Below are 24,486 nucleotides of genomic sequence, written 5' to 3'. Positions count from 1 at the left end.
GGGAAGAGCTGGAGAAGTTATTCAAGTCCTTTGCAGGAGGAATCCAGAAGGTTGTGAGTGGATCCCAGATATTGGCCAGTTAGAATTTTGTTTTGCTTTGATTTGATTATGACTGTGCCCTGTTTTTTTTTTTTTTCCTTTCTTTTGAAGTAAGAGAATTTCACTGGAGCCCACAGTTGAGAGACTTGAATTTTAAAAGACAGGATTTTTTCAGAGTTAGCTGTTTTAAAGTAACTGAAATTTTAAATGTGTTTGAATTTGTAAAGACTGTCTGACTCTAAGTTATTTAAGATCTTGGGGACAAATAAAAAAAGGAAGGGTTGTGACTTAATAGTGATTTGTTTGTGTGTCAAGTTGACAAGTTGTCAGTTGTACTTGGTTTTGTGTGTCAACTTGACACAAGCTAGAGTCATCAAAGGAAGGTGTTGCCGGAGGGCTTCTCTCCAGGTTCCCCAAGCCCCGCAGTCCCACAATCCACATATAAAATAATCACTCAGACGCTTATATCACTTATAAACTGTATGGCCGTGGCAGGCTTCTTGCTGACTGTTCTTTTATCTTAAATTAACCCATTTTTATAAATCTATACCTTGCCACGTGGCTGGTGGCTTCCCAGCATCTTCACATGCTGCTTCTCCTGGCGGTGGCTGCAGTGTCTCTCCTCCTTCTTCCTGTTTCCCCAATTCTCCTCTCTCTTTGTCCTGCCTATACTTCCTGCCTGGTCACTGGCCATCAGAGTTTTATTTATATAGAGTGATATCCACAGCAGGAAGGAGCCTCAGCTGAGGAAATGCCTCCTTGAGTTCCAGCTGTAATGTATTTTCTCAAATAGTGATCAATGAGGGAGGGTTCAGCTCATGGTGGATAGTCTCATCCCTGGGCTGATGTTCCTGGCTTCTATAAGAAAGCAGGCTGAGCAAGCCATGGGAAACAAGCCAATAAGAAGCTCCCCTCCATGGCCTCCAAATCAGCTCCTGCCTCAGGGATCTTGTCCTGTTTGAGTTCCTGTGTTGACTTCCTGTGATGATGAACAGCAATGCTGAAGTTTAAGCCAAATAAACCCTTTCCTCCCCAAGTTCCTTTTTGTCATGGTGTTTTGTCACAACAATAGAAGCCCTAAGTAAGACAAACAATAAAAAGTATTATATCAAAATCAAGCAGATATGGCTTTATTTTTGTTATTAATTTTTATTAATTTTTTTTATTTAATTTTTATACCAATCAAAGATCCCCCTCTTCCCTCTTCCCACCCTTCCAGCCCCCCCCTTAACGTACCCCCCATTCCCTCCTACAAGAAGGTAAGGCCTCCCATGAGGAGTCAGCAGAGCCTGGTATATTTAGTAGAGGCAGGTGCAAGGCTCTCCCCCTGCTGTGTGAAGTGTCCCATCATAGGTAGTGGACTCCAAAATGCCTGCTTATGCACCAGGGATGGATTTATTTTTATAAAATATTCTAACCTGGGTACTAGGCTTACTAGAAGAATTCTGGGTTTTGGCTGAAGGAACTGGTGTTGTTTAAACATTTTGCCAGCATTTTACTAATATAATCGTTTCAATAGATAGAGCTGGTCAATGTTTGAAAGCCAATGAGCTATGGAAAATTGTAATTTTCTACGTAGGGGATTTATATAATTCTGTCTCTGTTATATCATCAAGATGCATTAATAAATGAATTTTACAATGTGGTAATTAAAACTAATACCTTTGTTGAATTTATAATTTATTTATTGCCTTCATATTTCATTGTTGGCCACTGAGAAACTTTTATATGAAAATCTTGCTGACTTATATGACTCTAGTCAAAGAAATTCTCTTTGAGTAAAATAATATTTATTATTTCAATGATTCAGCAAGAAATAGTCTCCCTCACAATGAACTTGTACACTTAAGGTTTTATAAAATTTATGACAACATGCTTTCCTTTTGTATTGGTTTATGTCAAGTGCACAATAAACTTTAATGTTCTACTGTAAAAACTAATTTGCTCTATATACCCAGTAACTGAATCTTTTATTTGAAATATTAATTTGTGTCTAGAGCTTTCTTTTAAAATATTCATTTTGATTATAATTGTTCTTTCATGCACATTTTAATATTTTCAGATAACAGACAACCTATTTAGTAAAAAGTAGAGAATATATTACAAAAACAGAATTTTTACATAAAAATCGGAATGTATCTTTATTTGGGTACACAGATGTACATGAGTATTAGTCATCCTAAAAGTGGGAACTCTTCCTCTTGCTAAAGGAACTCCTCAGGCCATATATTACAATCCACCCTTCTTTTATAATCATTTTCTTGGAACTTTGTTATTGATTTTGTGGATTGAAGGGCTATACTTGTAGACCAAACACCAAATTTTTGTTGATGCCAGAGGAGAGAAAGGTAAGTAGACAATTTGAGAATCAGTTCTCTATGTACTTTAGTTCCCAATAGCACTTAAAGTAATATGATTCATTGAGAAGTGTGTGGATGTGAGCTTTTGAATGCTACTGTGCTGTGCTGTGAAATTGAAGTTCTGAAAGCACATTGTGTTTACTAATTGACAAAAATGTTCACCTTAATACAGCTATTTTAAGAAATAGAAGTACAAATAAAATTTCAAGTTATTGCCTAAATGTTATTTCTTATTTCTCATAGTAATAAGAGTTTATTCTTTTAGCAAGTGCATCAACTTCTCCTTAAAGCCAAACACTAGACATTATATTCTGTTTTTCTCAATATTATTTTATTTTTAATTTTAAATGTAGTGAATATACAGTTCTTAATGATATCATAAGAAATAACCAATATATATCACAAAGAAAAAAAGAAAAATAAATATGGAGTTCTACCAGGCAAAAAGATATTCTTCAGAAAAAAAATATAAAATTGTCTTAGAAAATATCTATTTTGTAAAGAATGTGTATACTGCAGTTTAAGAGAAAATATAAGACTACTATGATTGAATAAAATTTAAATGCTATATAACACTAAAGAAAATGTTTTTAAAGTATTTAAGCATAGCTAATATTAGAGGAAACATTTTTTTTCTATTTTTCATGATCTTATTTTGTGTAGTGATTTATTTTAAATCAAATGAAGAAACCACTACATTTTTTCATACTACTGGGACCACATCTTTCTTGATATTGTTAAATAATTTAGTCATTAGCAGATTGTGAAAACATAAATTTGATCTTTGCTGCATTTGATAAACAAATTTGAGTTGTTTTGTGGTCTGGACAACATTTGAGTTTTTATCAGTTGTGGGAAAAAACATTATTCCTGATGCTTAAATTGTCAAAGAGTGAGAGTTTCCTGGATAACTTTTTTTTTTTTAAGATTTGTAATCAGATTTATTTTTTACTAAGAAATTTTTTTTGTTCATTTTACATACTAACTACAGATTTCCCTCCTCCCTCCTCCCATCCCTCCAGCATTCTCCCCAACCCAGCCCCGCATTCCTTCCTACAAGAAGGTATGGCCTCTTATGGGGAGTCAACAGAGCCTGATACATTTAGTAGAGGCAGGTCCAAGCCCCTCCCCCTGCCTCAAGGCTGTGTAAAGTGTCCCGTCATAGGTAGTGGGCTCCAAAAAGACTGCTCATGCACCAGGGATGGATTCTGATTCTACTTCCAAGGACCCCACCCCCACCCCCCAAGCAGATCAAGCTAAGCATCTGTCTTGCTATGCAGAGGGCCTACTCTGTGAATGCTCTACAGGTGGTAGTCTAAATTCCATGAGTTCCCATTAGTTTGGTTTGGTTGTCTCTGTAGGTTTCTCCATTGTGAACCAGTTGTGGTGGCTCATGGCAGTAGAATTTGCTGAAGGAGGTAGAGGCAGGAGGATCATGAGTTCAAGGCCAGCCTGAGCTGGATAATTTTTATTTATCCTTGCACTTTCCTTATTTATTCTTCTTTTTTATATTTTTATTGAATACACACACACACACACACACACACACACACACACACACACACACATTCCGACCACAGTTTCCCCTCCCTCCATACCTACCAGCTCCCCCTACTTCTCCTCTTCCCCAGATGAACTCCCCCTCTATTTCCTCTTCAGAAAAGAGGCAACCTCCAAGAGATGACAGCCCAACAGGACAAAACAAGATACAATTAAGACAAGGCAAAAGCCTTCACATCAAGGCTGGGCAATGCAATCCAGTAAGAGGAAAGAGTCCCAAGATCAGGCAAAAGTATTAACTCAAAAAATTAAAAACAGAGGCTCAAGTAAATAATTACAGCAATTTTCATAGAATCATTAAATATAAAATATATAAGACATTAGCCGGGCGGTGGTGGCGCATGCCTTTAATCCCAGCACTCGGGAGGCAGAGGCAGGCGGATCTCTGTGAGTTCGAGGCCAGCCTGGACTACCAAGTGAGTTCCAGGAAAGGCACAAAGCTACACAGAGAAACCCTGTCTCGAAAAACCAAATATATATATATATGACATAAACAATGTATGTACATATTTACTTGTAAACAAAGTAATATATTCATGCGATGAGTCATCCTCACCTTAAAAGGATTAAAATCTTAATACACCCTACAACATGGATGAATTTTGAAATATAACTTGACAAAAAATAAGGCAGACAAAAATGAAGAAAACTGTGTTGCTGTGCTTAGATATCTGGAGTAGTTCACTATGATTACCACTAAATCTGCATACTCATCTGAGAAGTTAACATGTTTTCCCAGAAAGGTCACATTTTACAGGACTACTCAAAATGTACAAGAGTTCTCATTTCTCTAATTCCCTGTGAATACTTACTCTTTTCTTTTTTTGAGGGGGGGTATTTTTGTTTCTGATAATAGACATTATCAAAGATATGTGGTGGTATCTTGTTATGATTTTGCATATCTTTATTTTTTATTTTATAATTTAATTTAATTTTACATATCAGCGACGGATTCCCTTGTTCTCCCCCCTCCGGCCTCCCCCACCTGCCTTCCCCCCCAGCCCACCCCCCATTCCCATCTCCTCCAGGGCAAAGACTCCTCTGAGGATTGAGTTCAACCTGATAGATTTAGTCCAGGCAGGTCCAGTCCCCTCCTCCCAGGCTGAGCCAAGTGTCCCTGTATAAGCCCCAGGTTTCAAACAGCCAACTCATGCACTGAGGACAGGACCTGGTCCCACTGCCTGGATGCCTCCCAAACAGATCAAGCTAATCAACTGTCTCACTTATTCAGAGGGCCTGATCCAGTTGGGGGCTCCTCAGCTATTGGTTCATAGTTCATGTGTTTCCATTCGTTTGGCTATTTGTCCCTGTGCTTTATCCATCCTTGGTCTCAACAGTTCTCACTCATACAAACCCTCCTCTTTCTTGCCAATTGGACTCCTGGAGCTCCACCTGGGGCCTGGCCATGGATCTCTGCATCTGCTTCCATCAGTCATTGGTTGAGATTTCTAGCATGACAGTTAGGGTGTTTGGCCATCCTATCACCAGAGTAGGTCAGTTCGGGCTTTCTCTTGACCATTGCCAGTATTCTATAGTGGAGGTATCTTTGTGGATTTCTGTGGGTCTCTCTAGCACTTTGCTTCTTCCTATTCTCATGTGGTCTTCATTTATCATGGTCTTTCATTCCTTGTTCTCCCTCTCTGTTCTTGATCTAGCTGGGATCTCCCGCTCCCCTAAGCTCTCTTTCTCTTGACCCTTGCCCTACATTACCCCCACTCATGTCCATGTTATTCATGTAGATCTCATCCATTTCTTTGTCATTGGGCGATCCCTGTGTCTTTCTTGGGGTCCTGTTTTCTAAGTAGCCTCCCTGGAGTTGTGAGTAGCAGTCTAGTCATCTTTGTTTTACATCTAGTATCCTCCTATGAGTGAGTACATATCATGTTTGTCTTTCTGAGTCTGGGTTACTTCACTCAGGATGATTTTTTTCTAGATCCATTCATTTGCCTGCAAACCTCATGATGTCATTGTTTTTCTCTGCTGAGTAGTATTCCATTGTGTATATGTACCACATTTTTATCCATTCTTCATTTGAAGAGCATCTAGGTTGTTTCCAGGTTCTGGCTATTACAAACAATGCTGATTAAATAAGTTAAGATCTTCTGATTTTCATAATCACCTATCAAGTGAGTAAGATAATTTCTATTCCTAATTTGCTGATTTCATCAGGAATAGATACTAGATTGTATCAATGTGTTGTTTCATTGGTTGACACATTCTTTTACTTTTGATTATTTTAAATGGTTTTAAATATTGGCTAATTTTTGAATATTGAATCAACTTTCATGAGATAAATTTCACTTAGTCACTGCATGTATTCTTTTAATCTGCTGATATTGGGTTTTTGGAATTGTGTTGATGATTATTTTGTGTTTGTATTCATGAAATAATTGTTTTTTATTTTTGTGTTTTTTTTATATTTTTGTTACTTTAATTTTTCACATAACACAGAAAATATTAGTTTTGTGATGTTTACACATATAATTAGCTTAAGTTCACACTCTCCTACCACATGCTCTTCTATCTCTCTTTCCCCTGCCACCATTTATGTTCTAATACAAGTATTCTCCTTTTTACTTTCATATCACATATATTGTTAACCAATTTGGTCCTCCTTTGATGCCTCATTTTATCTATCTCATGGAATAATTTCTAATATCTGAGGATCTATCCACACTCAGGACTGCACGCACACATACATATACATACACAGTTTAAAAGGTAGTATCCACATATTAAATAAAGAATTAAATATCATGAACTATTGCTCTTTCTGAGCCTGAATGGCCTCACTTAAATATAATATTTTCCAGTCCCATCTGTTACTGCATTATAGTATCTGGGCTGGCTTTTCTTGACCTTGAATTTGAAATAATCGCTGATAGGGATTTAAAAAATAATGAGAAAACAATATAGGAAACAAATCAACAGTTTGTATCAGAAAGAAATATGCTGTCAAAATTAACAACAATCTACATAAATGAGGGTAATCGTAGGCTACCATTTTCACTAGTGGTTTTCTTTGGTGGAATTAAAGAGAAGGAGGACTTTGGTTGCTAAGAGATATATTGTGGATGGTTCTTTGTTTTGGATTATGTAACCTTTGACTAATGTATCTATCCTTTCCCATGATGTTTCAATTTTTAACTTATGTGTGCCCAAATGTCCATAGACATAATATGGCAATGAAGAGATACTTAAAGTGTTCCCTTGCAGGACAGAGACTCTTATTATACATGTACCCCAGACTATTTCAGGCCATGTTGCCCATTATGTTTCTTTTTCTTTCTTTCTTTCTTTCTTTCTTTCTTTCTTTCTTTCTTTCTTTCTTTCTTTCTTTCTTTCTTTCTTTCTTTCTTTCTTTCTTTCTTTCTTCCTTCCTTCCTTCCTTCCTTCCTTCCTTCCTTTCTTTCTTTCTTCCTTTCTTTCTTTCTCCCTTACATTTCTAACCACAAGTATTAGGGATGCATTATAAGAGAAATTGCCCAATTTTGATTGTCATAAGTGGAGAAAAAAACTTGTTCCATTGTTCAGAGGGTAGTGTGCTTGAACCTCAGTACAGGAGAGGTCCTAGGTTACCAACAGGTATACTTTTAACTTTTAGAACAGGATGAGGATATCTCAGGTTGTCAAATGCATTATTAGAAGAGGTGTGTATGTATAACCTAAGCCAAGTGGAATTCCAGGCTGTTAAGCTATTTCCAAAGCTTATCTACTTCATATCTATTTTCTTGGAAACATCTTTCTCTATGGATGAATAAAATTTCTTGCATAAAATTACCACATGGATAAAATTATCCATTCATCTGTTGCTAGGCATATAGTTTGAATCCATTTCCTTGCTATTATGAATAGAGCAGCAATAAATATGGATTAGCAAGTATGGTAAGATATAAAGTTATTTGGGTATATACCCAGAAGAAGAGATATAACTGAGTCATAAGGTAGCCTTATTTTAGGTTGTTTATTGTTGTTGTTGCTATTATTATTATTTATATTACTTCCCTAACCTCAGCAGGGCTTATTGTCTGCCTAGGCATGTGCATTTGACCAGGCTTACAGCACCAGATTTGAGTTCTTTCCTGTAGAAGAGGCCTCTCATTCAATCAGAAAGTGGTTGGCTATCCATCTATAAGTCATAACACCATAGCACCAATGGTCATATTTTCTCTGGTAGGTCAGAAGTGTAGTAGGTGATGTCTAATAGTGTTGTTGAAAATTCTCCCCCAGAAACATATTGTGATATCTGTAGTAACTGTACCATTTTACAGTCCCATCAGCATTGAATAAATGTTTATCATTCTGCTATTTTCACTAGCATTTTTGTCATATGTTTGGTTGTTTTATTTATTTTTTATGATGATAGCCATTCTGGTTGGGATAGTATGGGATTACAAATTAGTTTTGATTTGAATTTTGCTGATGGCTAAGGATATTAAACACTTCTAGGAATATTTATTGTACTTCTTCTTTTGAAAACTATCTTTTATTTAGTAGAGTTGATTAGCAGGTACATTTATTTTTCTTTTTGGTTGACAAAAAATGTTTCATTCATTTTACACACCAATTAAAGATCCACCTCTTCCCTCCTCCCACCCCTCAGCCTGCACCTCCCAACCCATCCCCCACTTCTCCCCACAAGAAGGCAAGGCCTCCCATGGAGAGACACATCCAGTAGAGGTAAGTCTCAGCCTTTCACCCTGCCTCAAGGCTGCACAAGGTGTCCCATCATAGGTAGTGGGCTCCAAAAAGCCCCCTCATGCACCAGGGATGGATTCTGATCCTACCACCAGGGGGGCCCCCCAAGCAGATCAAGCTACACAATTGTCTCGACATGCAGAGGGCCTAGATTTATTTTCCACAACTCTAGAGAGGAGGGATTCTATGAGCAAGAGATATGCAGACCATGAGTGGAAAAAGTACAGAGACAACTGGCCAAACTAGTGGATACACATGAATTGTGGACCCAAAACTGAAGAGCCCCCATGGTACTGAACTAGGCCCTCTGGATAAGTTCTCAGTTGCTTAACTTGAACTGTTTAGGGAGTCCCCAGACAGTGGGACCAGGACCTGTCCCTAGTGCATGAGCTGGCTTTTGGAACTTAGTGCCTATGGTGAGACACTTTGCACAGCCTTGGTGCAGGGAGGAGGGGACTGGACCTGTCTCAACTGAATGTACCAGGCTCTGCTGACTCCCCATGGGAGACTTTGCCTTGGAGGAGGTGAGAATGGGGGATGGGTTGGGGGGAAAGGCTGGGGGTGGGAGGAGGGAGGACAGGGGAATCTGAGGTTTATATGTAAAATGAATAGAAAAATCTCTTAATATTTTTCATAACTCACTATGAATTCTACATAGTAAACTCTTATTTGAAGTATGGATGGCAAAGATTATCTCCTATTATGTATTGTCTATTTATTCAGGAAGTAGTTTATTTTGCTGTGCAGAAGATTTATAATTTCATGTTATCATGTTTGTTAAATATTAGGGACATTTTCTGTTTTATTAGCATTCTATTCAGAACTTTCTTACTTAAATATATATATATTGAATATTTTTCTCCAGCAGTTTTAGTATTTCAGGCTTTGTGCTAAGGTTTTTGATTCACTTTGAATAGGTTTTTGTGCAGACTGAGAGATCTGTATCTAATATTCTTCTGCAGGGGATTATCCAGGTTTTTTTGGGGGGAGCATTTATTAAGTAGATTGTCCTTTTCTCTAAAGTTTGGAGGAGGATCATCTGCAAGCAGGATCTTAGAGTGCTGAGAATGAGATGGATGACAAAAAGGACAATGGATTGCCAACCTGGGTCCCAGCCAGGTGTGGCCACTGCTGGAAATGGCCACTGGTAGAAAATGTTTCTAGTTATCAGCAGCTGGCATAAAGCAATGGGGATAGGCTAGAATGTAGGGATAAAAGGTCTACACAGAATAGTCAAGCTTAGTCTCCATTAAAATGCAGATTATCCAGGGAATGGAGGTACAGTGACACAAGGAACATCTGCAAACAGGCTGTCACAGGACTGTGAGTGAGAATCAGCATATTTGAGAAAAAGAAGGGTAATGAAAATCACCTCCCTTGAGTCCCAGCTTGGTGCGGCCAATGGGGGTCCATGGTAGAAGGTGTTTTGGATCCCAGTTGCTGAGTCAAATGAATGGGAATAGGCTAGAAAGGAAGCTGAGAGGGTCCACAAGGAGGAGCAAAACTGAGTCTGCACCAAGAGCCAGTGGAGTCACCAGTAAAGGAAGGAAGCATTAATATTCCCTTCATATAAATTTTGTAAGATAAAATTAATATTTGGAAAGATGAAATATTTGTTCAATATAATTTATCTAATACATAGCTATGGTTGCATTTAATGTAAGCATTTTAATCTCATAGACTATGCTTTTCTTGATACCTTATACTCCCCATCCCCCATGTTACAAACTGTGGTTAGAAAATCATGAAGGACAGAGAGTCCAATGCTGTGGTTTTCATTGTAATATCTGACCTAACAGTATAGTATTAAAAATATGGAAGGTGAAAAACTTATGAACTCTACAAAATTATTAAAATCAATTTAGGAAAATGGGCTGGCTTTGTTTATAGTAATAGTGGTTTGATTATTTGTTTCATTACTCTCTCTTTAAATAATAACAAGACATTTTATTTTTATTTCATATTATAACTTAAGATAGATATGTATATTTATAATATATTATATATATTGCATTTGCATTTTCATCTACACATCTTCAAGTACTGATTTCTTATTTCTTAAACTGACCAAACACAGACTTATGTCTTTGTTTTGAAATATTGAAAACTTGATGCTCCAGTGGTACAACTGCTTATAAGTCTTGTGGTACTTACATAACATTTTGTGAGCTTATTTAGGGTCATCTTTGTAGGATGTTTAGGGTCTAAATATATGCATGATAAAAATAAATACACTTAAAATATCTCATCAGTCATTATATGTTAGTAAAAATCTGAATTAGTTGGTATTTAAAGAAATTACTTTGTTGTTAACCAAATTGGTCCAAAGAAATATCACAAAAAAATCATTTCTGGTCACAAAATTCCAATTATCCAGTCCTCTCTATTGAGAATATATTCCACTATTTTAGTAACTACTGGTAATAACTAAAACTAATAGATACTAAATACTTGATTGACATATTAATGTAAATTAAATCATCAGAGGAGATGGTGAGTTAGGTACAAAAATCTTGACCCCAAATTAGTGAAAGTAGGAAGGGAGCTAGATGAGAAGTGATGGAGCATGATATTGGGGATGGGCTAAGTAAAGGCAGTGAGGGTGAGAAAAGATACTATATTTTTAAAAGGTCCATTCAATGAAGGAATTGTCTTTCAAAAAGTGGTACAGCACAGTCATAGAAAACAGAATAGTCTATTTTTAGTTTCAATTTTATTGTATTTTAAATATCATTTTTATTGAAATACAAGTACATGCAGAATATTATTTTAAGCTGTGTTACTTTTGTTTATGTTACATTTGTTTAACTCTGTGAAGCTGTGGTACTGTGCCTGTTTAAAACTCCTGATAGTCTAATAAAGAGCTGAACAGCCAAGAGCAAGGCAGGAGAAAGGATAGGCATAGCTGGCAGGCAGAGAGAAGAAATAGAAGGAGAAACCTGGAAGAGTAAGAGTGAAAGTAAGATTATTGAAGTAAGAAAAGGAAAAAGCCCGGAGGCAAAAGATAGATGGGATTATTGAAATTATGAAAAGCTGAGTAAGGTGAAGAGAGAAAAGAGGGATTCTATGAGCAATGACATCAAGATCATGATGGGGAAACCTACAGAGACAACCAAACCAAACTAGTGGGAACTCATGAAATTTAGATCAATAGCTGTGGAGACTGCATGGGCCCTCTGCATAGGCAAGAAAGTTGTGTAGCTTGATCTGCTGCTGTCTAAATGTTTATTTTTTATATGATTTAAAATATTATTTTGAATTATGTCTAAACATAATCATGATAACTATAAGAATTAAAGAAATAGCAAAAAATAGGGTGATATTTTGTTGATTATATTTATACATATAAAAATACTGGTTGTAGTGTTGTTCTGAATAAAAATACTTTAACTCATCATTTGAATGGAAGTTTAAGCAGTAATCATAGTGAAATATTTATTAGAAAATTTTAATGTAATTTACTCAAATATGTTGTATATAGAATTTGTAACTAGATTTCCACTAGACATATATATGTATATGTATATATACATATATACATATATTAGAAGATGGAAATGTGAAAAATAGTGATATGATAAATCATATTCTCATTTTCACTTAACTTTCAGACTATATGCTGAAGAACCTGAAGAAATGAATATCATTTCTGAGGATCACTTCCGTTCTCGAAACCATGCAGATCATACTCTCTGTAAAATGGAGAACTATTTGAAAGAGAAAAAATTGTGTGATGTGCTACTTATTGCTGGACCTCTCAAAATCCCAGCTCACAGGTAAGTATCATTATGCAGACAGAACATCCAAAGGATACAAGTATGAATGAGGAGGAGTTTGTAAACTAATTATAAATTGGACAATGTGAAAATCATTTTCACTTTGAAATATTGAACAAATATTTTTGTCTGATATTTAATACAGGCAAAGTTTGATATTTTGATGATGCAAATGAAACAACATGAACTCTAAAAAGATCAGTCTACTTAATTGCCCTTTCTAACAACAGTACAATTTAACAAATTGTGATATTTTGTATGTTTGTTTTGAGACAGACTTTCACTGTATATCCCAGTCTGGCATGGAACTTGCTATGTAGACCAGGCTAACCTAGAACTCACAGAATTGGCCTGGCTCTGCCTCTCTGAGATTAAAGGCATTTGCAACCATGCCTGGTAACTGTGAACTTTTAATGAAGAAAGCATACTGACAAGTTTCACAAACTTATTGAAAGTATTGCATGATTATTTTTGATACTGTTGACTGAAAAAAGTATTGATTGAACATTTCTGTTTCTAGATTGGTTCTCAGTGCTGTGTCTGACTATTTTGCTGCAATGTTTACTAATGATGTGCTTGAAGCCAGACAAGAAGAGGTCAGGATGGAAGGTGTAGATCCAAATGCACTTAATTCTTTGGTGCAGTATGCTTATACAGGTAAACTCTCATTGTTCATTAACTAACATTAACTCTGCATTATATATTGGGATATTTTATTTGTGCTTAATAAATAAAAAAAAGTTTTCCTGGAGATCAGAGGAAATAACAAGCCATTTTAAGTAAACAAAGAAGTCAGGCAGTGGTAGCACATGCCCTTAATCCTATCCCTTAGCATGCAGGATCTCTTTGTGTTCAAGGCCACACTAGGGAACAGAGCAAAGTGTGGTGACACACACCTTTAATCCCAGTACCAACTATAGAGACCTGGAGGTCTGTACAGATAGACAGAAAGTGAAAGAGCTGTGTAGGAAGAGGAAATGAGGTAGCTGGGTTAAGAGAGCCAATGAGCGGGCAGAACAGCAAGGGAATAAAGGTGTGGGTAGACAGGAAGTAACTCACATTTGGAAGCTTCAGAGTTGGTGAGGTAAGGTTGGCTGGTGGCTTTCCCTGTTTCCCTGAACTCTCTAAGGCTTTCACCCATATATTTGGCTGTTTTTTTTTAATAAGGCCATTTAGAAATTCATCTACAATTATACATCATGTGTTATAATTATTTATGCTCTGCAAGTATGAAAATATAACATTTAGCAGTTAAATCACTTTCTAAAACCGGTAAAATAAAAAAAGACAAAATAATAAATTAATTACCATAATATAAAATATAAAGAAAGTGTTGTTAAATATTACTACCATGAAAGGATTGGGGTATTTTAGCATAAATATATAAGAATGTGTCTTGTCTGGGTTAAAAGTATGGAGTAAGCCGGGCTGGTGGTGGCGCACGCCTAATCCCAGCACTCAGGAGGCAGATGCAGGCAGATCTTTGTGAGTTCAAGGCCAGTGTGGTCTACAGAGGGAGATCCAGGAAAGGTGCAAAGCTACACAGAGAAACCCTGTCTCTAACCGTCCCCCAATGTATGGAGTAATTCATCTATATTAATTTTAAATATGTGTACTTGGTGGGGAGGCAATGTGCAACTGATTGTAAGTGCCATCAGGGATACAATGGATTATTGGATTATCGAGCTGGAGTTAAGGGCAGTTGTAAACTCTTGAAATGAATAATTCATCAAAAAGAAAGAACAGTTATAAAATCAATACAGCATCTATCTGATTGCAATTGAGTAAAACCAGAAATCAATAAAAAAAAAACCCACAGAAACTATAGAAACTCATGGAAATTTACCATATATTATTAAATGATTAATGTATCATCATAGACATCAGGAAGGAAATTAAATATTCCTACATTCAAAGGAAAAATGAGAATAGCATACTAGAAACAGTGGGATAAAATGGAAGTATTTCAAAGAGCAAAATTTATAACTATAAATGTCTACATTAAAAAGTTAGGTTTATCTCAAATAAGCAACTTAATGAACATTATGGGTATCACAACAATGTAATTTCAATATTAGTAATCAGAAAACAATAACTAAGATCAGGGCATACATTAATTAAATAGTTGAGAATAACACAATACAAAGGATCAATGAAACAAAGAATTGGGTCTTTAAAAAAATCAAGTTTAATAAAATTAGAGAGGAAACGGGAAACATCAGAGAAGATAATAATTAAACTCAGAGAATCATTTGAGTATACTTTGAAAATATGTATTTCAATATATTAGAAAATCTAAAGAAAATGACTAAATTATAAACACATATGAATTACCAACTTTAAATTAAGATAATGTAAAAAACAAAGCTTCAGTAAATCTAAAACAAATAATGAAATTGATAAGGCAGTTTAAAAGTTCCAACAACGCAATTTAAATAGCTCAAACCCAACTTCATTCACTTTTGAATTTTACCAGACATTTAAAGGACTAATATGAATACTTCTTGCATAATTCCACAAAATAGAAAGGAAAGGCATGCTTCTAAATTCATTTTATGAAAAGAGTCTTACACAAATAAATAGCAAAATGAGTAAACAACAAAAATGCAGTTACAGGTCAAACTCCATGATGAATATGGATGCAGACAGTCTTGATAAATTTTCAAGTTCAACAACAGATAAAAATATTAATTGTCGCCGGGCGTTGGTGGCGCACGCCTTTAATCCCAGCACTTGGGAGGCAGAGCCAGGTGGATCTCTGTGAGTTCGAGGCCAGCCTGGGCTACCAAGAGAGCTCCAGGAAAGGCGCAAAGCTACACAGAGAAACCCTGTCTCGAAAAAACCAAAAAAAAAAAAAAAAAAAAAAAATTGTCAGGATCAAATTGACCCAAGAGAAGTAGAATATGGCATACAAAAGTACGTCCACAAATGGCATAATAGTGTCAGTCATAATTATAAAGAATGAAAAATCAGAATATTTATAACCTGATGAAGAATATAGATCAGTTAGATGCATAATATGCACTGTTAATAGGCAATGAATTTTTAAACACCATGCTAGTTGAAGGAATCCTACTGTGAAGACTATCATATGATTCCATAGTTGCAAGGATGTAAGAGAAATTGGAGGTTTAAAAATACAGGATATGATTATATTTCTTATTTTATGAGATATTAAGAGTTCTCTCCTCTTAAACACATTAAATGTGTAGATTTACTGCACACCTTGGAAAGTATTTTTTGATCTTTTTGTTTGTTTTTATTTTTTAAGTATTGCTTAATTCAGTGCATTCTTCATTGACTACAGCAAAATTTAACATGATCATGTCAATTTTAAATCTTCATAAACTAAGAATTGTTTAATAGCTTCTCATAGCACATGTGGTCCATTTTTAATATTTTATTTTATATACCAACCACATTTCTCCCTCCCTGTCCTTTTGCCACTCCCCCCTCCCCGCCCCTGACGTATTCCCCACCTCACTTCCCAACCACTCCTCATAGGGGATAAGGTCTCACTTGGGTAGTCAATACAGGCTGGTTTACCAAGTTAGGGCAAGACCTAACCCCTGTCACCTGGATACTGGCTGAGCAAGGCATCCCACTATAGGGAATGCACTCTAAAAAGGCAATTCATGCACCTGGGATAAGGCCTGGTTCCTCTTCCAGGGGCCCTACAAACAGATCAATCTACACCACTGTCACCCACATTGAGAGTTTGAAATAAATAGAGCAAATGACAGTACATATTACTTTTATTTATGATTGTGAAAAACCTATTGTTGCTGGAGAGCTTCTCTCCAGATCTCACCAAGCCCCACAGTCCCACAATCCACATATAAAATAATCACTCAGACGCTTATATTACTTATTAACCGTATGGCCGTGGCAGGCTTCTTGCTAACTGTTCTTATATCTTAAATTAACCCATTTTAATAAGATTTCTTAGAATGAAAAACAAAACTTTTAAGAATAATATTATTGTAGCTAGAGTTTTCCTGCTTTGCCCACAGTCAGGACAAATCTTTGTCACCCGCCAGTCCCACAGCCGCTCAGACCCAACCAAGTAAACACAGAGACTTATGTTGCTTACAAACTGTATGACCGTGGCAAGCTTCTTGCTTACTGTTCTTTTATCTTAAATTAACCATTTCCACAAATCTATACCTTGCCACGTGGCTGGTGGCTTACCAGCGTCTTCACATGCTGCTGGTCATGGCGGCGGCTGCAGTGTCTCTCCGCCTCAGCCTTCTGCTTCCCAGAATTCTCCTCTCTCCTTGCCCCACCTACTTCCTGCCTGGCCACTGGCCAATCAGTGTTTTATTTATTGACCAATCAGAGCAATTTGACATACAGACCGTCCCACAGCACTTCCCCTTTCTTTTTTTTAAAAGGAAGGTTTTAACTTTTACACATCTCCAAAGTCAGCTTAGTATATTTGGGAATTTGGGCGTAGCTTCTCTTACTACTTCCTGCTGGAGGGGGGCGCTGTATCTTATGGGGACACAAAGAAAATTTTAGGATCATGGAGTAGTCCGTGAGACCGTATCGACTGAGCCAGTTGCCTTGAAACAATTCTGGATGTTGGATCATCTGGGCCATGGTGTCATCGGAGACCTTTCAGGTGGTCTTGGCTGGTCAAACCTGATGTATCTTAATCTGGAACAAATCCATAGCCTCTGGCTTTCTGTGGAAACAAAAGCAGAGCCTCCTTTCCAAAGCAACATATCCTTACATCCAAATTTTGAAGTTAAGGTACCTTTAAAACACACATTTTGGCATAACTCAACAGCTTTTGCAATCAAATGTTTCTCTTCAGTTACGAATATCAAAGAGAACATAATCCAGATTCTCTGTGTGGTAGCCATCTTTATGTGGCTTATGTTTTATATTACCTTGAGCCTATTGCTTTAAACTGCAGCCTTCTAAGCCTGAAATGGCGCTGTGGCTGCTGGCTCCGCCCACTTCAGCTTCCCAACATGGCAGTGGTACATTTTCCGCCAGCTCTGGGAGCCATCGTGGGTCTATGCTTTTATCTAAGCAGCGTGTAGCCCAGAAACCTCTTTTTTTGTACTAGCAAAGGCTAAATTCACCATGCAGCTTAATGTGCCACTTGCAGAGGCCTCATTCCCGCCATACTGCAGATCGAGCTTGCATGCTAGGAACCCGCCAGTAGCTCAAACCGGCAGGCTGCCGCTCATTTGAGAGAGACAATTAGGAAGCTGTTTTTAGTTCCGTTTTAGAATCTTTTCTCAGGTTTTAGGTGGAAACTCTTGCCAACACGTTGGGCGCCATTTGTTGCTGGAGGGCTTCTCTCCAGGTTCCCCAAGCCCCGCAGTCCCACAATCCACTTATAAAATAATCACTCAGACGCTTATATCACTTATAAACTGTATGGCCAGTGACCAGGCAGGAAGTATAGGCGGGACAAAGAGAGAGGAGAATTGGGGAAACAGGAAGAAGGAGGAGAGACACTGCAGCCAACGCCAGTACAAGCAGCATGTAGAGACTCTGGTAATCCACCAGCCACGTGGCAAGGTATAGATTTATAAAAATGGGTTAATTTAAGATAAAAGAACAGTTAGCAAGAAGCCTGCCATGGCCATACAGTTTATAAGTGATATAAGCATCTGAGTGATTATTTTATAAGTGGATTGTGGGACTGCGGGGCTTGGGGAACCTGGAGAGAAGCCCTCCAGCAACATATTATTTCTATAAATCATTTGAGGCTAGGCATGGTGGCACATGTACCTAATCCCAGCAATTGGGAGGCAGAGACAGGCAGATTTCTGTGAGTTTGATGCCAGCCTGGTCTGCATAGTAAGTTCCAGGACAGCCAAGGCTGTTAGAAAGAGAAACTCGCTGTTCACAAACCAAAAAATAGTAATATTCTTTGTGTAAACCATTGGAAACAATGTTTATAACTTCTGTAACTTGGCTAAAATGACAAAACATAGGGGTATATTTTGTTTACAAATTTTTGTAACAAATCATCAATAATTCTTCCTAAAACATAACAGAGCATTATAAACACATGATTTAAATTGCTTCTGATAACTTCATAGTAAAATGTTAATTCAAATGAGCAGTTTTTCACTGTGAACTCTGCAATATTCTCCTCATTTTCAGAAAGAGTCAGAGGTAATTCTGAGCCTAATGTTTGGACAAAGATAACCCTTACCTGATAAATTTATGTATAAAAAGCAGAAAAAAAAATATTCTTATGTCTCTTGTTTATAAAGATATATACCCTTACAAAATGGTCACTATACTTATGATCAATGTTATTATCCTTAGAAAATATGACATAGCATTCCCTTAACTCGTAATGTGAATTTTTCGAGCTTCATTTATATATTATTAAAATTTAAATTGTATAAATTTAAGGTGGTATTCTTATATATGTATAGAATGTAAAATGATTAGTATAAAATTGAAATGCAAGCTTTTCTTAAGTTGATAAGAGAATACTGTTACCATTCTTTGTAATATTCACTATTCATTTACTACAGTCATTTTGTATAATCTTGCTGGACAGCCTTTTCCCTCCTCATTTGTATGTACACAAAGACTCCTTTGTGTTTCTATCTTAAAACCATATTCTTAGAGAAGCTACTGAACACTAAAAGGCATAGATGCCCCTATAAAGAGCAACAAAAATGTCACCTAAATTATCTGTGTCTTATTTTATGTGATATACAATAATTTTTTTACTAACTTAAACCATTTAGGTGTGCTGCAACTGAGAGAAGACACCATTGAAAATTTGCTGGCTGCTGCATGTCTCCTACAGCTGACGCAGGTCATTGATGTCTGCTGCAATTTCCTCATAAAGCAACTACATCCTTCAAACTGCCTAGGGATTCGCTCATTTGGAGATGCCCAGGGCTGTGTGGAGCTCCAGAACGTGGCACATAAGTACACTATGGTAAAATCATTTGTTTCAAATTAACTTATTGTAATAATATATACTTTCTCTGATAAAACTGAAAGCCTATATAAACTCACAATAGTTTTCAGGTGACTTGTACATAATACATATTTTTAAAATGTTTTGTTAATTTGAATAATACTCAAAAGTTTCTCTTTAGAACTAAAGTTTTACTAAATCTCTAAACTCCAGAAAATTAAAATATTGGTTATTATTAAACTGAACAACTCTGTATTTGTAATTGAATCTACAGCATTGAAAACATTACCTCTATGAGTTTTTGCATAATTAGCAATTTTTGTAAAATTGTACAAATTAGGATTTCTACTGAAATTATATATTACTCAACTTTAAAAACTGCTAGGACTGTGGATACAGCTCAGTTTTTAGATTGTTTACCTAGCATGCACATCATCATGGGTGCCATTCATAGGCCTTTCATAAACTGGGCATGGTGGCTAATATCTGCATTCTAGCCTATATTCTAGGAGGCAGGAGGATTAGGAGTTCTAGGTCATCTTCAACTCCATAAAGAGTCTGAGGCCAGGCTGGGATACATGAGACTGTCTCAGAAAAGCAAAGCAAAGTGTAAATAGTAACAGATCATTAAGATTAGTAACTCAAATGTTTTTTTTTTAAATTGCTTTATGTATTAGAAAAACCTTGTAGTTTGGTTAAAAAGAGAGTTTAGTTCATTCATTGAATTTTAAAAATCCCTCTTACCCCTACCAATTATCATGAAGCAAGTGAATATATCAGTAGATCTTACTTATTTAGAATTTGTTCAGAATAAAACCATCTTTATTTAATTGAAACAATCAAATGAAATACAGAATATAAAGGGGCAAGGAAAACTGGACATTCGATATAAAGTAAAATCTTTACTGTGATTATTAATACTTGTCTGATAAAATGAAAACAAACTATTTAACCTCTGAAACAGTAGCTTAAAAGAGAGACGGATTGCTTTGAAACTTCATCACAAGATAAATACTTTGAACAAATTAAATTGCTCCATTCATTTGAGTTTTTTTTTTGTTTTTTTTTTTTTTGTTTTTTTTTTTTTTTTTTTTTTGGGTTTTTCGAGACAGGGTTTCTCTGTGTAGCTTTGCGCCTTTCATGGGACTCACTTGGTAGCCCAGGCTGGCCTCGAACTCACAGAGATCCGCCTGGCTCTGCCTCCCGAGTGCTGGGATTAAAGGCGTGCGCCACCACCGCCCGGCTCATTTGAGTTTTTAAAAAGAGCTAATTGCATACTAATGAAAAACATAAAACTGAATGTAAAATTATTCAAAACAAGTAACAGACTGTATGACAAATACACACACACACACACACACACACACATATAAGTACTTTTCTAAAGCTTAGCACATCAAATTTGAGTTGTGTAAGTTTTTTTTTTTTGTAAATTTTCTTCTTCTTTCTTCCCTCACCCCCACCAGCTCATTGCTCAGAATTTGAAGTTTCAGATACAATCTTGAAACAATGCCAGTATGTGAAGAATCACATTATCATAGATTGACATTTTACAATGTGTTATTTAGTCATGCTATTTATATTCCTGTGTCCTAAATACAGATGCCATATAATCTAAAAGAACAGCAGTTATGTAGTTCAAAGGTTAATCTTACCATAAAAGCCAAACATGAAAACTTCCTGTTAAATTGCTTAAATTCTTGAACTAAGTATTATCAGTTTCCTGTCTGGTATCTTACTCTTGCAGACAAAATACACTTTGATAAACAACTTGAATTATTTTTGTTGCTCAAAATGAACTTGTCTTCCTCTTTGCATTGTGCTCTCCAAACTGAGTGTCAAAGCAGGATGTCCATAAAAATGCAATAGAGCTTTGTCCCTTAACATCCATTCCAATAATATTATTATCTATTCTGATTACAATAAAGTTAGAAATACTTCTTATAATATTTTTACAATTCTGTATTGATAGGATAAGAACATAAATAATTACATCCTAAGAAAAATGTTAGAGAAAATAAGTATTAAATTATTGCAGCTATGTAATATTGTTAAAATATCTCTTACATTCTGAAAGACTGTAGCTTTACTAGACCTCACAGCCACTTAATAGTACACCTTGAAATCACTTAAAATTTAAATCTGTTGCCCTATTGTGTACTCAAATTGTCCATCTAGCCTACTTGTAAGAGAATAAGTTGACAAACAAGCTTACTTCCTTTGGATTTACCACATAACCAAGTTTCACAGCCTAAGATAAGGAATGCATACCTACAATTTGAAATTATATACTCTTCCAAAACCCTGACCTAGACTATTCATGTGTATACTATGGTGAAAGCAGCAAACACAGAAGTTGAAAACAACTTCCTAAAATCTAACATAAAAATTAAAAGCAGTGGATATTGGTTGATGTTTGTTGCCTGGATCAGTAGGAATCAGTTGGAGCCAGTGACATAATATCTTATAAAACTCTGTTAACTATTTCTGTAAAGTACCCCATTCCTTCTCCATGTGATGTTTTCTGTGCTGCTCAATAAATACAAAGTTCTTGGTCAGTGGGAGACACAGAGACTCACACAGACAAATACAGAAGGACAGTTACAGATACATATTCAGGAACAGATTCAGACTCATACAACAGACAAAAGAGATCAGAGCACACAGGGAGTATAAAGTAGAGAAGTCAAATCTAGCCTCAATCTTGGTCAAATTACTCCAAAGGGAAGTGCTTTCATTTCTTTCCTTAATGAGACACCAATGCACTATTGGTGACTCAGAGTTAATCCCTAAATTGTAGTTGAGTTGGTAGAATAAGAAAAGCAGCTTGCTCAGCCTGATTTGGGTGGTATTCATCCACAGTCAGCCTCAGATACATACCACAAGCTGACACGTAAAAAAAGTCTATCTCAGTCATATAAATACTCAAAATAGAATAAACAGTACATTTATTTTATAAAACTTATATGAAATTAAGTACAGATCCTAATGGTTAACCAAAAACATAGAAGAAATTTTTGGGAGAGGTTGCATAAAGAAAAGAGCATTAGGTTTAATAGAGGACAATTTAAAAGGATTTCTTGTCTACAGTACGAATTTCCACAGTGGCATGCACAGATATTTGAACATATTATATATACTTTTATTTAAGCGAATCTATATTGCTCATCACTTTTCAATATTCTTATGAAGCAACAAACTCTGTTATCAATTAGATCACAAATTGTAATATATGTTTTTATATTACATATCATATCAACAATTTCTTATCATTGCTTTAACTCTCCATAGAGGCTTTTTAAATAAACTTCTCTATGACCCATTTTGGCATTGAGTAGGTTTGGCACACTGAAATCTTCTGTCTCTGGTTTCCCATTTTTATTTGAGGAATAAATACATTTTCAGAATTAACACCTGATAATGGTGACAGTTAAACATACATTTAATTTTTATAGTGTTTCATTTTTTCTTAACATTTCTATAAATGCTTTATCAACTAGAAAAGACAGTTGTATAATTAAGCAAAATATAATAAACATGATTTCAGATATTAATGCTTGAGTTCAGAGTTTTCAGCTCATTATATAGGAGTTCAAACAATGTTTCTCATTACAGTAACTCCATGTCCTCATAAGATCCCACAGTGATTAGTTAACACTTGCATAATTATTTATTAATGTGTGAAACAGCATTGCAATGATTTGCTATAAATGGGAGGAATGTTAGGCATAGCGGTTTGCTACAGGAAGAACATCAATTCTGTCTCAACTGATTGCATTAATCAAAAAAGGGTTAATTGTCTAAATAGGCATACCCATTTGTGAATTCATAGCATCAGCCTTTTATTATGGAACTAGCAGCCTTTTTTATTTTTTTACTTTATGGGCAATTTTGCTACTTAGTCTCCTTTTGCTAATGACTAAACTAGGAGTAGAGGTGATGTAATGATTTGATTTAATCAAAGCTCCCAATTATTTAAACTCTGTTTTAAGATTCCCACAGAATATCTACTTTGTATGCAACTCAAATTACAAACTAAATACTTAATTCTGTTTTAAGAGTATAATAGTTTATTATACTTAAAGCTTGAGTTATTCAACTATGTAAATATTTGAATAACCTGTTCTAATAATATGTATTTAAGAACTAGAAATTATGGTCGTGCTTTGATGAAAAATTGAAATATAGCTGCTTGTACTTTGATACCAGATGAAATATATGGCAATTACAAACATGAAAACATGAAATAAAATACATTAAAATGTGTTTTCTAATCTTTGTGGAAGTTAACAAAATAAAAAACTGTGTATTCTTATTTTTATTAAGCAGATTCTCAACTACTATATCAGAAGATGTTGTTTCTTTTGTAGGAACATTTCATTGATGTAGTAAAGAACCAAGAATTCCTTCTGCTTCCAGCTAATGAAATTTCAAAACTTCTGTGTAGTGATGACATTAATGTGCCTGATGAAGAAACAATTTTCCATGCTCTTATGCAGTGGGTAGGTCATGATGCCCAGACTAGGCAACGAGATCTGGCGAAGCTGCTTTCTTACATCAGACTGCCATTACTTTCGCCACAGGTATGGAACTTTATTAAGGTAATGTAAATTAGATTTCTAAATAACAGCTAGGCAGCAGGCCAGTCATTATATAGATAGTAATGGTGTATAAAGAATTCACTTCATAGAACAACATACTCTTCAATTAAAGATATTATAATGGAGCAAAGGAATTGCAGCTTAAAAGAGTAACCTACAGATGATCCTGAACATTGTGATATCCATCAGTTTCAGTTTCCTCCCTTGCCAAAGAGCATTATAACAAGCAAAGAAAATGACTGGCGATCCTTTTCTGTTTCCACTCACCTTCTAAGCAAAGTGGTAATAATCAAGATAGCAGCTTTGTGTAAGGGGCTTTAGGAGGAGTCAGATACAGGATAATACCTATAAACATGGACAATTATCTGTTGTAATTGAAAGCAAGCTCCTGTCTTTTCATATGCACTCATTATAATGGTATTCTCATTATACATACTGAATTAAAGGGTTGTAGTAAAGATGATTCTAAAAATAAATGTCCTTACTTAAGACCTAGGATTGGCTCATATGTTGTTCAATTTTAACATGAATTTTCACTCAAA

The 24,486-nt window shown here is 35.8% G+C and overlaps 1 protein-coding gene across 2 annotated transcripts in view; it reads left to right on the top strand.

Moving 5' to 3' along the window:
* Klhl4 (kelch like family member 4) overlaps positions 1-24,486 on the top strand; it is a 70,699-nt gene that overhangs the window by 26,000 nt on the left and 20,213 nt on the right. For both annotated transcript variants that reach the window (XM_016009427.3, XM_006991155.4), the window contains exons 2-5: positions 12,269-12,433; positions 12,954-13,090; positions 19,165-19,361; positions 23,714-23,926. In XM_016009427.3, coding sequence (XP_015864913.1) covers positions 12,269-12,433; positions 12,954-13,090; positions 19,165-19,361; positions 23,714-23,926 — 712 coding nt within the window. The remainder of the gene's footprint in view (positions 1-12,268; positions 12,434-12,953; positions 13,091-19,164; positions 19,362-23,713; positions 23,927-24,486) is intronic.

Source organism: Peromyscus maniculatus, chromosome X, assembly GCF_049852395.1.
Source record: "Peromyscus maniculatus bairdii isolate BWxNUB_F1_BW_parent chromosome X, HU_Pman_BW_mat_3.1, whole genome shotgun sequence".
NCBI lineage: Eukaryota > Metazoa > Chordata > Mammalia > Rodentia > Cricetidae > Peromyscus > Peromyscus maniculatus.
The sequence above is the reverse complement of the archived record's forward strand: the minus strand, read 5'-3'. Positions and strand labels throughout refer to the sequence as shown.